The 18,372-nt window shown below is 37.6% G+C and overlaps 1 protein-coding gene across 4 annotated transcripts; it reads left to right on the top strand.

Moving 5' to 3' along the window:
• The first annotated feature begins 320 nt into the window (after nt 1–320).
• LOC103985125 (peptidyl-prolyl cis-trans isomerase CYP21-4) lies at nt 321–18,083 on the top strand. 4 transcript variants are annotated; one of them, XM_009402744.3, is made up of 8 exons: nt 321–496; nt 1,775–1,938; nt 2,123–2,162; nt 2,766–2,816; nt 4,684–4,769; nt 10,799–10,936; nt 11,054–11,204; nt 17,708–18,083. In XM_009402744.3, exons 2-8 carry the CDS (start codon nt 1,787–1,789, stop codon nt 17,792–17,794), a joined length of 705 nt encoding a protein of 234 aa, XP_009401019.1. In that variant the 5' UTR covers nt 321–496; nt 1,775–1,786; the 3' UTR covers nt 17,795–18,083. The 4 variants fall into 4 exon arrangements, with proteins under 4 accessions (XP_009401019.1, XP_009401018.1, XP_018682300.1 ...); XM_009402743.3 differs by having other exon boundaries at nt 322–492; XM_018826755.2 differs by having other exon boundaries at nt 352–492; nt 1,778–1,938.
• Nucleotides 18,084–18,372: the final 289 nt, after the last annotated feature.

Raw genomic sequence — 18,372 nt, 5'->3', positions numbered from 1 at the left:
TGTTAAAAAATATTATGTATATAATATCCATAAAATGATTTGGGCTCAAATATTTATGTCCCATTATGCTGATAAGTCGATTTCTTTAGACTGTATATCCTAAGCATTAATAATCATGGTCCACTGGTATTATAATATATAAATAAGAAATGATAAATATTTTTAATATTATTATAATCACATGAGAGATTTTGTTAAAAAATATTGTATATATAATATCCATAAAATGATTTGGGCTCAAATATATATTTGGGCTCAGCCCATGGCGGCCACCGATTGCCGTGCCGAACACTTGGGTTTCCATTAAATCGGAACGGAGATCGGTCGCTCTCACCTCCTTTCGCGCAACACATTGGAGACTCGAACGTCCCCGGAAGCAAGCAGTCATTCTTCCTCTCCTCCTCCGATCCAAACAACAGCAGATGCGGCGTTAAGAGGGCAAACGAGGGACACAGGACCAGTAGCTAGCAGCAGCGGTGGCGGCGCTAAATCGTAGGTGCTCCTCTCCCTCTCGCTCCTTTTCCGTTCAACCCTTCTCGGTGTAGATCCCGGTTCTAAATCTTTTGATCCACAAAGCCGTTCCGCTGTAATCACAGCGTGTTTGATGCATAATATTCTTTAGATCTGCTTGGTGAAACCTGCCTTTGTTCACAGATCGGCCAACCAATTTTATTTCTTCTTCTTAGAAGATTTTGAAGGTCGACCATCGTGTGTACTTTTACCATCTGATTTCCCACTCTCTATTTATTCTTGTGCTTAATGTCCTTGGAGATGATTGTAGTCGACATTTTGTTTGTATTATGCGGCAGCGGGATCCGGGTATTGCTGCCGATTGGCTCCTCTAGGGTTGCTGTATTTATTGGATGTAGAAGCTATTAGTATTTAAATAAAGAACTATGTCGAAGAGGATGATGGTAATTCCCAATCAAGAATTCTCAGTTAAAGAAAAGCTGCCGAGGTTCGTGGAGCTTGTACCTGAAATCGTTGCTTTTCTGATATTTGTATCAAGTCACGTATCAGCTTGTATGTCGAGCATTTTAGATCAATCTATATCGATTAACTCAGGTTGGAGCATCAATGAGCATGTCTTTCAAGGTCTTGTTTATACGGGGGTTTCAGGTGGTTGGTTTTATGAGCTTTGAATATTTGAGACTATTTTGTGCCTATTATATCAAAATAAGATAAAAAAAAAAAACTTCATGGTGAAACTTATTTCAAGTCTGCTATAGATATATCACTTATCATTAAGATCACTTTCTCATGCTAATCGAGTAATATAAAGAAATATTAGTCCATGATATTGGAGAGAAGACAAAGTCATTCTGTGCTTTAAGGAAAGCAAGAAAGTAACAACATCCAAAAGTCATTTCGTATTCTACTTGTGTCTAGGTCCATTGAAGCTATGATGATCTAAATAATTATGCCATGTTGGCTTCTTACAGAGGGTAAAATATTTAGCCGGAGTTGAGTTTTTTACATGAGCTCTGAGAAGGAAGTAAAGGAGACTGAAGAGAAAGAAGAAAATCATGTGGCATGCTGATGTTCCACAATATTAAAACATGTGATTGATGCTGGAAATACTTATTTTTTTTCAACTTCATAAACACTGATGCTTTCTTATTTTTTCAACTTCATAAATTGTTGTATAATTGTCATTTCATGTGGATATCTGTTTGTATAACTCTGATCAATCATTGATTTATCTGAATCTTGTAAATCACTAATTATCTGTCTTTGTTTGCTTAAAGATAACTTTTTGTTTATTTTCCTTTAGAAGAAGCACCTCATGGCTAAAATCAAACCACAGGCATTGCTACTTCAAAGTAAGAAGAAGAAAGGACCAACTCGAATCAGTCTTAGTACTATCGTCTCTTGCAATGTCATCGTTATTCTGATTGTGTTGTCCCTGTATGCTACTTTCAGACATTGGTATCACAGGTTAGATTCTCTAGCTGTTTTTTTTTTGCTCATGCATATATTCTATTGCTACAGTCATTAATTTATTTGTTTTATCATCATGATGTAGTTTGACAAAGAGTTGTCTATTGTTTAGTTAGTCTGCAGTGTAATATGTTGTTTAGTGATTGTTTTTGAAGCTGAACATTGTTCAAATTCATTGAAGGTCAAACGACCAACTGGGCACTGGCTTGGAAACGTTTGAGGTAAATTTAATGAGATCTGATGTTTGTTTAACTTGTCTATGATGATGTTATCTTTCTTTAACTGCTCCTTGAACTCTCTTAACTTGCTGCAAGTTAGTTAACACTAACATGATTTTGTTAAAACTTGCTAATGATATCCAGGTTATTTTGTTCAAATATGCAAGTAGATCCATATTTGTATAGCTCACAGGGTGGCTAATTTTTGTTAACTATGTAAATCATTTTTTGGATTTTAGAACCAGTGAACCTTTGTCCAACCACTTAGTAAATGATTATCAGTAATTCAACGATGTGTTGTATTTCGGTAACAAACACAAATTTTATGAAATCTTTTCTAATAGAAAATTAAGGAATCATGAGAACATCACAAGGATTTGAGAAAAACTAGAGAAAATAAAAAACAGCATTTGTTTAAAGTGGTGTGGCATGGATGTGATGAATCTACACTACTATTGAAAACTTAAAATAAGTTTATGATAAAGCAACATTCATTGCATTTAGTTGTACTCTTGCCTGTCCTTTTGTTGGCTTTAGTTTATTATTAGTTTATATTCGTTTATGAATTTTGACATTTTGTTCTGAATTTTGTGTTGATTGTTGAAGCATTCAGAAATATTTGGAGAATCAACAAGATCTGATCTTCCTAGTTATGCTGTAAGTTTCTCCATTAGTGCCATGTCTTTATCAAGTGTGTTCTTAAATTTGTAGAATTTAATTATTTGTTTTTTGTGTTTGTGTCTTGCTTTGTGCTGCCATTTTAGGCACATGCATTACCTGTATTTTTTAATCATTGACAACTATTAGAAAACTGTAGAACAGTACAACTTTAGCCACTAGAGCATTTTGTAACAACTACCTGCACATTTTATTTAACCCTATAAATTGACTAAAATCTTAGTGCATGTTAAGCCTTAAATAATGAGTATTAGCCTTAAAGATTGAGTATTAGATTTTAGATCCTTTTTTTCTTAGCAAGTTATTTATTTAAACTTTAGAATTTAGATGTCAAAGGTTTTTTTAACATTATGTCATGCCTTATAGGTTACAACAAGCAGGCATCCCTGCTTTACGATTAACAAACCTATGACTGAATCTTCGTTTCAGTTTTCCTTTTCTTTTTTTTTTTTTGCAAATTTTCCTTTTCTTTTTTTCTTTGGCACCAATTGGATTTGATTCAGGAATTAAGAAGCAGTCACTGAAACAAACATGCCTTTCATTCTTTTAAAGTTACTTGTGGTTTAAAACCCACAATGTTCTGAACAAAGTTTTGGAAATTGCATAAGTATCTAAGTAGAATTCTTGGGGTGTTCAATTTTTTCACACAACGATTGAAATAGATTTGCATTTGAATAAGTTGAATCTAGCAGGTGTTTACTTTTACAAGGGTATATCTGCAAAATTTATCTCCTGGATTCTTGCTTTTATAACCATAAATAGGACTAGTGCATGAATCTTAGTTATTTCTGAATATTCTTATTATGTCAAATTTTGCAGGAGTAATTACGTCATTTAAAACTTTGTAGATCTGTCATTTTTGAAAATCACAAAATATATTCATCCACTCATGTCCGATCATATGACCATTTCAGATATTGAACTGCCAAGAGAAACAAAGTGAGAGTAGGAAAATAAAAGAAACAATCAGTAGTGATGAGTTTGCATCGGATGAAATAAAAATGTTGATGTAATATCGAATTAGAACATGCCAATGAAGAAACCTGGTCTACTAAATCATGAAAAAATATTAGTCAGACTGTTAAAGTTGTTATGCTTTTGGAGACTGTAGATAGCAAGTGGAGATCTTAGTTGGATTTCATTTAGCTAAGAAGAGCCAAGTTTCAGCAAATTGACTGATGAGCTTAAAGAACAGGCCATCCAAGATTTTTACACCTAAAAACTATTGTATCTTTAACAAAGAGAGTAACACTGAAACACTTTTGGTTGAAATGGTTATGCTTTTTGCCAATTTGTGAATGTATATTCTTCTTCTACCAATCATTAATTGGAGTCAGTGGTACTATGTTGCTGTCATTTGTACTTATCATCTTTGATTATTTTGTTATGGAAAAAAAAATGCATAATGCAAAGCAGATAACTTGAAACAAGACCTCTTTACATTATTTTGTAAAATAATTGACAGAATGTTAAGCCTTTTCATTTGGTAATTTGTTGGTAGGATAATAGAACATGGGTATTTTCGTAAAAGTTAGTCTTCTATGCTTACCTCCTACTTGCAAGCTAGAATTTCATCAACTAGTTGATGTTTTGATTTTTTATTAGCTGCAAGGTAGATATGTAGGGAGCCTTCTTAGAATCGATTGGTGGTGTCAATGTTTGTGTACCATGAAATCTTGGACATATATGATCTTTGATTTCTGTGCAAATTGGAGCTCAGTATGGCCACCCTGACTTTAGTAGCCTGTTGGTCTCTTGAGAATTCATGAATTTACACTAATAAGTTCTTTTCTTTGTGAATATAGACCTGCTAGAGTTAACTTATTCTTGTTTTTGTTTTCAATAGATCTTTAGTACTGCAAAGGGTCTGATAACTATTGAACTCAATAAGGATTCTTCTCGTGATGTGGTGGATAAGTTTGTTGATTTATGGTAAGTGTTTTTTCATATTTCTGCAACTCTTTTTTTTAGTCCATGGAACTTCTGGATGCGTGAAGGACAAAAACACCATATAACTAGGGAGAAAAAAGCATTGGTCTATAGGAAAAAAAGTGATATTATAATAAAAGAAAATGTAGTAAAAAACAATAATTATATCTTGAAGTTAAAATAATTCACTTTTTCAAAATTAATTAATGCAACTTTGAGCATTTAAAATGACAGTTTATTTTTTAAAATTGAATTAGTAACTAAGATTTATGAACCTTCTGTATGATAAAACCCAGACATGCCATGTTTGTTTGTGTTGGAGTTCTTTCCTTTATTTAAGAATTGTGGGAATTATTGAATTTTATGCACAAGCATATGAGCGAAAATGATCTAAAGCAACCTCTACAAGTCACCTTCTTCGGTTGCATTTTGAAGTGGCCAAGAACCATGATTTTTGCTTTAAAATTAATTAAGCATTAGTTAATTCAAAGTTGGTAAAATATTTTCATTAAAGCCACTAAAGTTGAATTTATATAAGTATGTTATAGTCTTATAGATATTAATCTTTTTTCAGTATTGCATTGTACAACATTCTGAGGTAGGAAAGCCATATCAATGCAAATAATGTGGAACTGAGATATTGAAAATGACCAAAATGATGCTTTAGATGTAAAGGAAAAAAAATTTCACATGGAAAAAATGTATAAAATATTTTTTTTGTTTTTTCTTGCTTCTACGATTATGACCTTCCTACTGTTGGTATGTGAAACAAGAAAAAATTTCACTAGACTCATGTAATGGTTATTTATTTCTTTGTTAATTATACTTGGAAGCACGATGATGTAGGACTACTAATGGTGGGTTTCTTTTTTGTGAATACAGGAATTGAAAGAGTGAAAATAAAGTTATTAACTGAAAAATAATAAAAAATAAAGATAACTATCAAACTCTTGGATTAAGGAGTGAACTCCTAGGATAAAGGTCTCGCACTTTCACACATCTCGTACTTGGACAATTGCACTATATCATGAAAAACATAATGGTGGACTTGTGTCACACACACAATGTGGGAAGAAAAGAACTTAATATATTGATCCATTTCTAATGATTTTTATTAGAATGTTCTAGTCCTTTTTATAAACTCAAGTAAAAGAAAAAAAGGAAAAATATCATTAAGAACATCCTGGCTAAATCGAAAACTTTGATACTAAATCTAATGTATGACGAGTAATATTTTTTGTGAATAGAGGAATCTAAGAGTGAAAATAAAGATAATAATTGAATAATAATATAAAAGAAAATCTTGGATGATTACCAAACTCGTTTTGGCTAAGAAGCTATCTCATGGGATGAAAGTATCGCAACTCCACACGTATCGCCTGTGGACAATGGAATCATACGATTGAAAGCATAACTGTGGCCTTACACCGCTAGCACATAATGTGAGAAAAGAACTGAATTCGTTCATCCTTTCTAGTGATTATCATTACAATGTTCTAGCCCTTTTTATAGACTCCAGGTAGTCAGGTACAAAAAAGAGAAATAAAGAAAATTATAATTATATCAAATTAAAATTTTCCTTCGGATATAATATTGTTATCTTGATTTTAAAAAATAATATTTTTTATGATATTCTTAATTAATAGACTTTCATTTTTATAGAGATAAATACTTAAAATCTTTGGTCAAAGATTTGTAATCTTCAATCAATATTCCTTTCTTTTTTCTCTGCATTTGTTTCCTTTTTCTTCACCTAGATGTTGTCATTTGACAAGTCATGACACATGCAAGATACTCCTAAATTAATCAAATTTATTTAAATAATAAACAAACTAAATTACTTTTGCATCAAATGCATTTGTTGCATGGGAACTCATCTTGAGTTCATATATTTAAGATTTAGATCAGCCTTGATCATAGAACATTTTGCTAAACCAAAGACTTTGATACCTAGGACAAGTAACAAAGGATTTTTATCTTGTGAATAGAGGAATTGAAAGAGTAGAAATAAATATAATAACTGAAAAAATAATAGAAAATAAAAATGTGGATAACTACGAGACTCTCTCTAGCTTATGGAGCAACCTCCCAGGATGAAAATCTCACCCCTCTACATGCTTTACACGTGGATAGTGGAATTATACAATCAAAAACATAATTATAGTCTTGCACCACTCACACAATGTGAGAAAAGAACTCAATTCATTGATCCATTTTTTATGATCTTTGTTATAATATTCTAGCCTGTTTTATAGGCTCAAGTACAAGAAAGAAAAGGAAAATATAGAATTAAGAAAAATTACAATTGTATCAAATTAAAACTTTCCTCTGACGAACATAGTATTCTTAACTTGATTTGAAAAATAATGTTTTTGGTGATATTCTTGATTGATAGACTTTCGTCTTTGTAGAGATGAATACTTAAAATCTTTGGTCAAGATTTGTAATTTTCAATCGATATTTCTTGCTTTTTATCTACATTTGTTTTTTTTTCTTCGGCTTAAGTAGATGTTATCATGTGATAACTTATGATGTATGCAAAATACTCCTAAATTAATCAAATTTATTCAAATAATAAACGAATTAAATTGCTCCTGTATTAAATGCTTTTACTGCATAGAAACTCACCCCGAGTTCATATATTTGAGATTTAGATTGGCCTTGATAACAGAACATCTTGGCTAAAACAAAAGCTCTAATATTAAACATGAGGATGATTAGCAGAGGATTTTTATTTTCTGAATAGAAGAATTGAAAGAATGAAAATAAAAATAATAAATGAAAAAAATAGAAAATAAAAACTTGGATAACTATGATGTATGCAAAAATACTCCTAAATTAATCAAATTTATTCAAATAATAAATAAATTAAATGACTCCTGTATTTAATGCTTTTGTTCCATAGAAACTCACCCCGAGTTCATATATTTTAGATTTAGATAGGCCTTGATAATAGAACATCTTGGCTAAAACAAAAGCTCTAATATTAAACATGTGGATGAGGAGCAGAGGATTCTTATTTTCTGAATAGTGGAATTAAAAGAGTGAAAATAAAGATAATAACTGAAAAAAATAGAAAATAAAAACTTGGATAACTATTGGACTCGTTTTGGCTCAAGAAGCGACCTCGTAGGCATAAAGTCTTGTACCTCCATACGTCTCACACGTGGACCATAGGATTCTTTTCAGAAGGTTCAATCTTTTCTTTCTCTATGGGGGGTTCAAACTTTTCCCCTTAAGCAGCTAACCATTCTTAGGAACTCTTTATGACTAAGAATCAATAACTTGTCAAAGAGCAGAGATTTAGATTGAATACAAAGAATCATCCCCAATCGAGCCATTGTCCTATTACATAGCATATATTCTTTCTTATCGAGTGCAGTAGCATATTTCGTCCTGGACAACGATCCTTACTTACTATTCTATCCTAAAGAACTTGCGTGCCCAATGAAACTATTGGTTGGAAAAGTCCATAATTAACCTACAATATAGGTTCCTATTACGCATGGAGCAATATGAACTCACCCCGAGTTCATATATTTGAGAGTTACATTGGCCTTGATAACAGAACATCTTGGCTAAAACAAAATCTCTAATATTAAACATGAGGATGATTAGCAGAGGATTTTTATTTTCTGAATAGAAGAATTGAAAAAATGAAAATAAAGATAATAAATGAAAAATAATATAAAATAAAAACTTGGATAACTATGATGTATGCAAAAATACTCCTAAATTAATCAAATTTATTCAAATAATAAATAAATTAAATGACTCCTATATTTAATGCTTTTGTTCCATAGAAACTCACCCCGAGTTCATATATTTTAGATTTAGATAGGCCTTGATAATAGAACATCTTGGCTAAAACAAAAGCTCTAATATTAAACATGTGGATGAGGAGCAGAGGATTCTTATTTTCTGAATAGTGGAATTAAAAGAGTGAAAATAAAGATAATAACTGAAAAAAATAGAAAATAAAAACTTGGATAACTATTGGACTCGTTTTGGCTCAAGAAGCGACCTCGTAGGCATAAAGTCTTGTACCTCCATACGTCTCACACGTGGACCATAGGATTCTTTTCAGAAGGTTCAATCTTTTCTTTCTCTATGGGGGGTTCAAACTTTTCCCCTTAAGCAGCTAACCATTCTTAGGAACTCTTTATGACTAAGAATCAATAACTTGTCAAAGAGCAGAGATTTAGATTGAATACAAAGAATCATCCCCAATCGAGCCATTGTCCTATTACATAGCATATATTCTTTCTTATCGAGTGCAGTAGCATATTTCGTCCTGGACAACGATCCTTACTTACTATTCTATCCTAAAGAACTTGCGTGCCCAATGAAACTATTGGTTGGAAAAGTCCATAATTAACCTACGATATAGGTTCCTATTACCCATGGAGCTATAAGTCAAGAATATCGTAGATAACGGTCCCTGTTTCTATTAGTATTAGATCTGTTTTTAGCTTTCACCCCGATCCATCTCTTTCAACTGGGTCAAGGAGTGGTTGGCATCTCTACTTTCTTGAGGGAAATCTTGTTTTGGTTTCAATATGATCGAGCTTCTTTTTCTTTATTGAAAGAAGGTGCCTTATGCAATTCATAAAATTGAAATCCTTTAAAGCATCGTTTCTTTGCCTTGATGAACGAGACCCTTTCTACTCCTATGTGCCGAGCTGGGAGTTTCAAATCTAATGTTTTAGAATGAGATATTCCTATTTACTAATCTTATACTATATGTGTACTTCTATTCAATTCAATTCAATTATTTTCTTTCGCCAAATTTTGTGCGTTAGGAGTTAGCTTACTTTCCTCCGCGCACTAATGCTTATTCGAGTTTCAGGGGTGCCCCCATTCTCCTCTTTAGAGTTAGCAGACTCATATATTCCTTTGCCCTTGTCTGTTAGTAGTAAATTTCCATGAGGTTACTCCCCTCTATCATATGTGCATGAAATTCTATTCAATTCTGACTTATATGATTTGATTACTTTACCTCAATTCTCTTTTGAAGCTGTTAACTGTTTACTAGTTGGGTATGCTCCTGCTGTAAGAGAAGGTTCTCTCTCCCGAGACAACCAAGCAAGACATATCATATCATCGGAAACATAATTGTGGTTTCGTACTACTGACACAGTTTGAGGAAAGAACTCAATTCATTTATCCATTTCTGACGATCTTCAGTTCTTCACTACAATTTTTTAGTCCTTTTTTATAGACTAGTAAAATAATAAAAGAAAGATATAAAAATAAGGAAAATTATAATTGTATTGAATTAAAATTTTCCTTTAAAGATTATAATATTTTTTATTTGACTTGAAGAATAATATTTTTATTAATATTCTTGATTGATAGATTTCAATCTTTGTAGAGATGAATCACTAAGATTCAGTCAAATTTATAATCTTCAACCATATTTCTTCATTTTCCTCAGCATTTGTTTCGTTTTCCTTTGCCTTGAGTAGTTGTCAAGTGACAACTTATGAGATGAAAAGTATCCCTGAATTAATCAAATTTATTAAAATAATAAACAAACTAAATTGCTCCTGCATCACACAATGTGTGATGCATTATTCATTAAATAAAAAAGAAAAAGAAATGGCACACACACAAAAAAAAGGAAAAATTGTTGCTTGGTCAATACTTTGAATCATAGAGTTTACGTATGGGCTTGTTATGTTGTCTTCACGTACATACACATGATAGTATAAGTTGCATATTGCTGAAGTGGAGTTAAGAGTTGGAATGATAATTTTCCAGAAGTTGTCAAATATGGATATGTTTAAGCACATCTGAATCCACATCTCTTTGAAAAGAGATTTTAAAGCCAAAAGAAAATACAGGGTATGATTAAGGGCATCACTACTGAAGATCTAGATTAATCACTATACTTTCATGGCTAGGGTAAGCACTCGATATATTTTGAATTTATCGAAGTTTGGTCGTTGCATATTACTGATTTTTTCATCCTTTATGTCCTTGTCTCTTGTTTACTATAGCAGTCTGATGGAGGTCTAATTTTCATGCAGTCGGAAAGGATACTTCAAAGGAATGCTTTTCGATCATGTTATTAAAAATTTTGTAATTCAAGGGGCACATTCACAAAGATCTGGAGTTGCAGAAGATTGGATACCAAAGGGAAAAGCCCATAGTCGGCTTGGCATAAGGTTATTCAGCTTTCATTTCTAGTAATAAAAGTTTTTTTTTCTTATCTACACCTTTTCTATGTTATGCTGCTTTTGGTTTCCAATTATAATAATCCATTTATAATTGGGTATGTGCAGTCCAAAGCATGAGGCTTTTGTGCTTGGAACAAGAAAGCCTAATAAGGACAGTAAAGAATTTGAGCTCTTCATAACGACGGCACCAATCCCTGATTTAAATGAAAAGCTTATGGTCTTTGGACGAGTCATCAAGGGGGAGGATGTTGTTCAGGTAGGAAATCATCCTCTGTATTTTTGTCACCATATATATTTGTTATTTGTCTAGTCTTGCTAGTTTGACCACATTTTACTGTAGTCATATCATTTTTAATTACTTTGTTCTCATAATTTAAAGAAATCTGGAAATTGGCTTGATGCAAAGTAATAGAGGACTAGTGGTTTACAAATTAACACAAACTCAGTGGAAATCATCAAATGGTCTAGGTTTCTGTAGTGATTAGTTCAATTCAGTCCAAAAGTGGGAAATCATATCTGTCAATTTGGTTTAAGTTGAAATCAATAAAACAACCAAATCTTCTAGTCATGTACAATGCGTGAAGAACATGTACATACAAAACATATAACTTCATAACTGACACGGTAAATTTATTGCACGAGTCTCCCATCAGTATGAGTTGTAGGGAGACTTCTTTCTTCTATAAACAGAGATGTTAGTTATATATCTTTCTCACTAATGTAAAATTTAATGTTCCACAAGGATCTATTATATACATCAAAATTATAATGTATCTTCCTTAGGAGTTCAACAAATGATCCAATGTTTTTAAAAGCGTTAGGTGCTAAAAGACGCTAAAGTCCCAAACGCTTGAGGCTCACCTAAGTGCCCACTTGAGCAAAATGAGATGCTCTATAATATTAAAATATAAAAAATATATATTACGATTAATAAATATGATTATAAAATAAAATCTCATCCAATATTTCTTATAAAAGCTAATTTAAATTCTATCATATATTAAAGGGGCCTATTGGTGCAAGGTCAACTAATTTAAATCAAATTGGTACATTGCTGATATTGTTTGAACTAGTGAAATTATAAAATTCATAATTTAAGATAAAAGCAACTTGCTCGTCGGGGACAAGTTTGCAGCTTCCTGCAGACGACGGCGTCGAGGGTGGAGGAAACTTCGAACTTGTCCCTTGGCGACGAAGGGAGCTGCGGATGAAGGTAGCAGTGACGAAGGAAGCTTTGGACGGCGGTGGCGATGGAAGAAGCTTCGGACTTGTCCCTCGGTGATGAAGGGAGCTGCACAGGAAAGCAGCGGTGGTAGAGGAAGCTTCGGACCTGTCCATTAATGGCAGAGGAAGCTTTGGACTAGTCCGTCAATGGCGGACCAGAGGTGGGTTGCACGGCGACGTAGTGACACGGACTTAGCTGGTTTTGCCTAAGTCGTGCGGCACCCTTGCGCGTCCGTCCGCAAGGGTCAGCCTCCCCGAAGCCTCCCATTGTCCCTTAGGACCAACAAAAGAGAGAACGGGTTAAAGAGAACGCCTCAATCGGGATCCACAAGCAAACATGTCCGAAAAACACTTCATAGACAATGCAAATTACAAACAGACTTTACAAGCTCTGAACAGTGGCACAACAAAGGGTAAAATGGTCCATTACAGACCGAAAAGCTCTCGCACGTGTCCACATGACACAACCTTTATTTACAAGCCTAAAGAGGCCACCAACCCAACTAAAATGAGACTATTATGCCTTCGGCCGCCCCTCTACATGTTGTACAAGGCATGAACATGCCAAAAGACACGGACATACATAAGCATTACATCAAACACCCTGTTTCGAAGTTTGTCCGTGACATTCTCCCCCACTTATCCCTTCGACGTCCTCGTCGAAGCCTTTGTGAACACTGCAACTCTTCGCCTTTGCTGAGTCTTCAATCTTCTGCTCCAGCTGCAATGCGCCTCTTGGCTCCCAGCTGCTCTCCGCTGCTGTTTTTGAGTAGTCGACCTTTTGATCCGCCATGCTGCTTCAACTCGCCAATGACTCTGACTCTGGTGTGGGGTTGGCTGAGTTGTGTTGATCCTCGTTGATTCCTGCGGATCCACCAAATGAAGGAAAATACCATCCTTACTACGCTAGTCTCTCAAAATTTCCACATGCTGCTTGAACTGGATGGATGCTTGTTGGAGCTTTAACGAGCATCACCTCGCAAACTTCTGAAGTTTTGGGTCCTTCCTCCACAAAATCTGCTCATTGACTCTTCTTTCAGTTAGTTGTCACATCCAAATAGGTTCGCATCACTTCCGCTTTCGATTGGCATTTCGTTGGGAAATGAAGCGGACAATCTACTCTCAGTAGCACTGATCACCATTGGTGAGGATTTGACAACTATTGTCTTCCATTATCCTCGAAGGGTCTTTGAACTTGTGCAGAGCTCCTCTACTGGATAAATAAGAGAACTGGGGTACTCGGTTTCGCCCATTCTCTTAAGAGTTGAGAAGGCAAAGGTTACTTGACTTCGCCCGCCTCCTCGAGGTTGTACTTCATGCATCGAGCTGGTTACTGGCCTTCGCCTGCTCTTTGCTCACACTTCTGAAGTACTTGAAGTGTTTGCACTCTTTGCGTTGAGTTAGCTACTGTGATTCACCTTCTCAATGCCATTAAACTTTTGGAATGCAGGAAGTTTTCACCCCAACTTGGAGTAATTCTCTGATAGATGAGGTCGCCTCTGGGATTGTACCGTCTTCTCCATTAACCCTGCCGCCTACTCCACTGAGTAGCAAAGGTACAGCACTGCGTACTGCCTGCTTCGTTCCTTGGTCGTGCACTCTTGCATGACCCGAAGTCCTTCACTTACGGCTATCTTGATGAGAAACTTGTTGACACCGGTCTTACGAAGTTTCTTGGCCTCTGCCCTTCAGCCTTGTCTCGGTACTTGAAGATTGCCTTTGCATGCTCCACCTCCTCGGCCCCTTTCACGACTAAGCGCTCTCCCTCCGTGAGAGCAAGGGATCAATGACTTTCACGAAAGTCCCGCCTCTGCGGTACCATGGCGCTACTATACCCATGGCCCTACTATCCGTCTCCTCGCATCTGTATCCCTTTTCTTCACGATCAGTAGATATGTCTCCGTGGCACTCCTCTGAGTCCACCTCCATTCTGACTGATGCTTGATTTTGGGTAGCTAAGTCCCTCTGGACTCGTCGTCGTTTCCTCGCCCCTTTCGACCTCCTGCTTCAACACCTCTGTGTTCTCCAAGCAGTCTGTTTGGTCGATGGAAAGACAGACTGCAACTCCCATGCATGGCCTCTGCTATCACATTGTAGGGTTTGCACCGATTCTGTTCTCCTTAGCTTCCTTGGTAGCAACGTTCACTTACTCGACCTTGTCCCCTGACTTGTCGGGCTCCCTTAAGCGAATATGAGCTCTGGAGCAGTCCAACTCTCCAGCTGCTTCGATCATACCTCTGCATGATCAAGTTCCTCCCATGGAACTCACTGGTACTTGCATTCGAACTTTTCCCTTGGTGGAACCCAGCCCCCATATGCTGATGACCAAGGCTTTCATCCGAAGCAAAATTCGATGCACGCACGGAAGACCCGCCTCTGCGGTACCATGGCCTTCACTCCTTGAATCCATAGCCCTTCTTGCCGTCGTGTTGTTCACCGAAGTGGAGCTCCCAGTAGCTCCCGATCATACCTCCATATGATCTAGTCCCTCCCGGGACTAAGTCATGTGTATCGCATTGCCACGAACTGTTCCACCACGATCCGCTGCACCATGTCGCCTCCTGGTGACATCTCCATTGCATTCTGATCCTTGTGGAATAAACTTGAATTGTGAACCCTCCATGTGTGGCCTCTGCCAATACATCGCAGGGTCTCTTCCACCTTCGATTTTGTTCGCTCCTTTGGCAATCGACCTTCATCCACCCACTCTTGGGTCACACCTAGATGAAGCACCACTCTAGGACAGTCCGTCGCCTAGTAACTCCCGAAGTCCACCGACTTCACTGTAATTTGTGCACCATTGTCTGGATCCTGGGCCTCTGCCCCTACCAGCACAATCTTCGCTGCGCACCGCTTCCTTCATAGCAACTCGAATGGCGACACTGTGGTATATTCTTCAAGAGTACCCGCCTCTGCGTCCTCTTGCCCCATGCTAAGGCCTTCTGAACCCAACTTCGCATCCGCAAATTGAGTCGCCTTAGTTCCTCCATCAAATGCTCCTCCGAGATAAGGTGCATGTGCCCAGAAGCTCCCTTCGTCTTTGGCACCATGCAAAATGAGTCCGCTCCGTCAGAATGAAGGACCAATGGAACAACATGATCCTACCTTTGCCTCTGCAAGAGTTCATGTCTTTGACCTCTGTCTAAGGAAAGCACTGTGCTTCTGCTCCATGTTCCAACTTCTCTGCTGGCTCCCTTCATGCGGCTTGGGTACTTCGCCAAGTTACACCCAAGTTGCTCCACTCCTCGTTTTTGCATTGAGTCGATGGTGGCCCTCGCGCCCACCATTCCATGCGTCAGCCCTCCCTTGAGTCCGATCTCCATATCGACTCTAAGTGTGCCTTCCTTTAAGTTGCTTCAGGTCGCTCCCCCACTTGATCTCACAATGCATCCACAAATGCATTCTCTCGAGCGAGATCATGCGGCAACTCCTCGCTGCTTGCTCGGTCCATTGAGCTTCGTGGAGTTGTTGTTTGTGAGGTACTCCTCAACATGTGAGGTCCGTCTCACATGATTCTCCCTCTGGAGAGCCGAGACTTATCCCTCCTGGATAACTGTCCCGTTGGAACAACATCTCTCTTCGTTTCGGAGACCACCATCCCCTTGGACTACCCCGATCTGCTGAACAAACTGTGCACTGTTCTGCCTCCTGCAAACGCAATTGCTAGATTGCGACTCCATGTCAATACAGCCCCCGCTGCACCCCTCAAGGCCTAGCAACATGCTGAACTCGTTGCACACTTTAGCCTCCGATGGATGTATCCTTCACATGCCGAAGAGAAAGTTTCAATGCTCCATGGCGACGAGTTTCGATCGCCTTGGGATGGCCACGAACATTCCGTCGTCCGCATACAAGCCCATGCATGAGTACCAAATTCTTCGAGTTAGCAATTCCCCTTACCTCTGTGAGCTTTGCATAACTCTTTTGGTCGTTGAGCAACTCATTCCACCTTGCATGGTCTCATTTTTGCCAAGCGCCTCGCTTGCCTAGAGCACCATCAAGTATAGTTGTCAACGTTGAGCCGTAGCTCAAACTCAGCCATCCCAACCTTTGTGCGCTCCAAATTCTTCCAAGCTTGCCTGTTCTCGTGGTGCCTCTTGCGCGAAGGGTTGGTCATTCCTTTGAATGCCAATCTCAGATGCCCGCTCCTCTGAGCGACTCTTTTCCCTACATCTCCATGCCCGTTTTCCCTCAAACGGTCGCACGTGTGCTGACTGCCCTCAACGCAGCCCCGCTAGGTCCCCCACGTTTGCATGTCAAGTGTTTCTATGAGTGCTTGTCCCGCTCTGATACCATATGACACGGACTTAACTGGTTTTGCCTAAGTCGTGCGGCACCCTTGCGCGTCCGTCCGCAAGGGTCAACTTCCCCGAAGCCTCCCATTGTCCCTTAGGACCAACAAAAGAGAGAACGGGTTAAAGAGAACGCCTCAATCGGGATCCACAAGCAAACATGTCCGAAAAACACTTCATAGACAATGCAAATTACAAACAGACTTTACAAGCTCTGAACAGTGGCACAACAAAGGGTAAAATGATCCATTACGGACCGAAAAGCTCTCGCACGTGTCCACATGACACAACCTTTATTTACAAGCCTAAAGAGGCCACCAACCCAACTAAAATGAGACTATTATGCCTTCGGCCACCCCTCTACATGTTATACAAGGCATGAACATGCCAAAAGACACGGACATACATAAGCATTACATCAAACACCTTGTTTCGAAGTTTGTCCGTGACAGTAGGGTTTATGGTTTCACTAGATTTAGTCGAACCAAAGCTCACATTCACTCAATCACTCGCCCAAGGCGCCCATGCAGCACTTCAGTGAAGCGCAGCGCGCGGACATTGTGCGAGGCGCTTAGGCCTTGCCTCGCCTCCCCCGAGCGCCTAGGTGAGTGCTGGGGTGCCTATTAAAGATAGTGGTATGATCAATGAGCAAAAGAAAACCTTAAAGTTTGCATGGTGGAGATGTGGAGATGTCACCTTTATGTCCACAAGAAAGACGATGTAAGAACTGTGCACTAGGAAAAACTACATAGAAAAATCTTGATAAACTAATGAAATGATTAGTATCAATGGATTTGACATTATGCTAAAAGATGACTAGAAAAACAAGGCTGACAAAAAGGAAGGTTGAAAATTGACTTGGTTCCGTGGTTTGTGAATTCCCTTAAAGACAAATAGACAAAGAAAAGATCTGTGCAGGTAACTCCAAATAGCAAGTCATTGTTTGTTGCGCCAACATGCGCATTGCGCTGGGGAGTTGGAAAGGCATTTACAGCCCTTCTTGCTTTTCATAAATTGCTACTAATATTATCCTTTTGTATTACCTATTATATCAGAGTAAATATCATGTTCAGCATGAAGCTTACAAACTCTTTCTTGCGCTTAAGTCGAAGAAATGGTTTGCAAGAAAAATTATCGAAACAAATGCTTTGTAACACTGTTATGCCTGCTCAGGAAGTAGAAGAGGGTGGATGATTCATTGAAAAGCTAAAACTTGCTTTTTGTTTCCAATGTTCATCCTCAGGAAATTGAAGAAGTTGACACTGATGAACATTATCGACCTAAATCGCCAGTTGGAATAATCGACATTGCATTGAAGCAGGAAGCTTGAGTTAAAATTGGACATTCAGTTTGGAGGCTTCGACAATTCCCCATTTTTAGTGCCACGCCTTACAAGTTTTTGCATCGACTGTTGTTCAGGCTTGTGTTGTAGTGATCTTCTGAGTTGGTGCATTCATATACTCTTTATGTTGTTAATACACCAGGAATTTGCTGCAGCGAAAACCTGCGTCGAAGATACAGGAAGCTCCGGCCTTGGATTTGCATATTAAAATCTTGACATTTGTGCTTCGAAGACATGGGATGTTGAATCGAATGCTTCAAATATCTTGGTTTTTTCATTTGCACATTCATTGAACTCTCACATACGTCGGAGTTAGTTCGGATGAACTAATTGTTGTGCCAGTCGTGTCTGCTGCTTGGTGTATTGCAGTGCCGAAACATGCATACGAGATAGCCGCCCTCTTACCCTCGAGGCATTAATGGTGAGGAAGGCAACACGGTGGTGACCCTCTCTTTGTTTCTCTTTTCTTCTACGGTGGTGATAACGAGCAATGCAGGTTGGTTAATTTTTCTGCCTGATCAATGCATGGAAAGGAACCTTAAAAATTGAAACTAGAGAAGCAAACC

Source organism: Musa acuminata, chromosome BXJ1-5, assembly GCF_036884655.1.
Source record: "Musa acuminata AAA Group cultivar baxijiao chromosome BXJ1-5, Cavendish_Baxijiao_AAA, whole genome shotgun sequence".
In the NCBI taxonomy this organism is placed as follows: Eukaryota; Viridiplantae; Streptophyta; class Magnoliopsida; order Zingiberales; family Musaceae; genus Musa; species Musa acuminata.
The sequence above is the reverse complement of the archived record's forward strand: the minus strand, read 5'-3'. Positions and strand labels throughout refer to the sequence as shown.

What these genes read in the sequence shown, in the direction of transcription:
- LOC103985125 (XM_009402744.3), top strand. Translation starts at nt 1,787, where the DNA reads ATGGCTAAAATCAAACCACAGGCATTGCTACTTCAAAGTAAGAAGAAG. An exon ending in CTGATCTTCCTAGTTATGCT is followed by an intron (nt 2,817 to 4,683) that starts GTAAGTTTCTCC and finishes TGTTTTCAATAG; the next exon opens with ATCTTTAGTACTGCAAAGGG. An exon ending in CATAGTCGGCTTGGCATAAG is followed by an intron (nt 10,937 to 11,053) that starts GTTATTCAGCTT and finishes GGGTATGTGCAG; the next exon opens with TCCAAAGCATGAGGCTTTTG.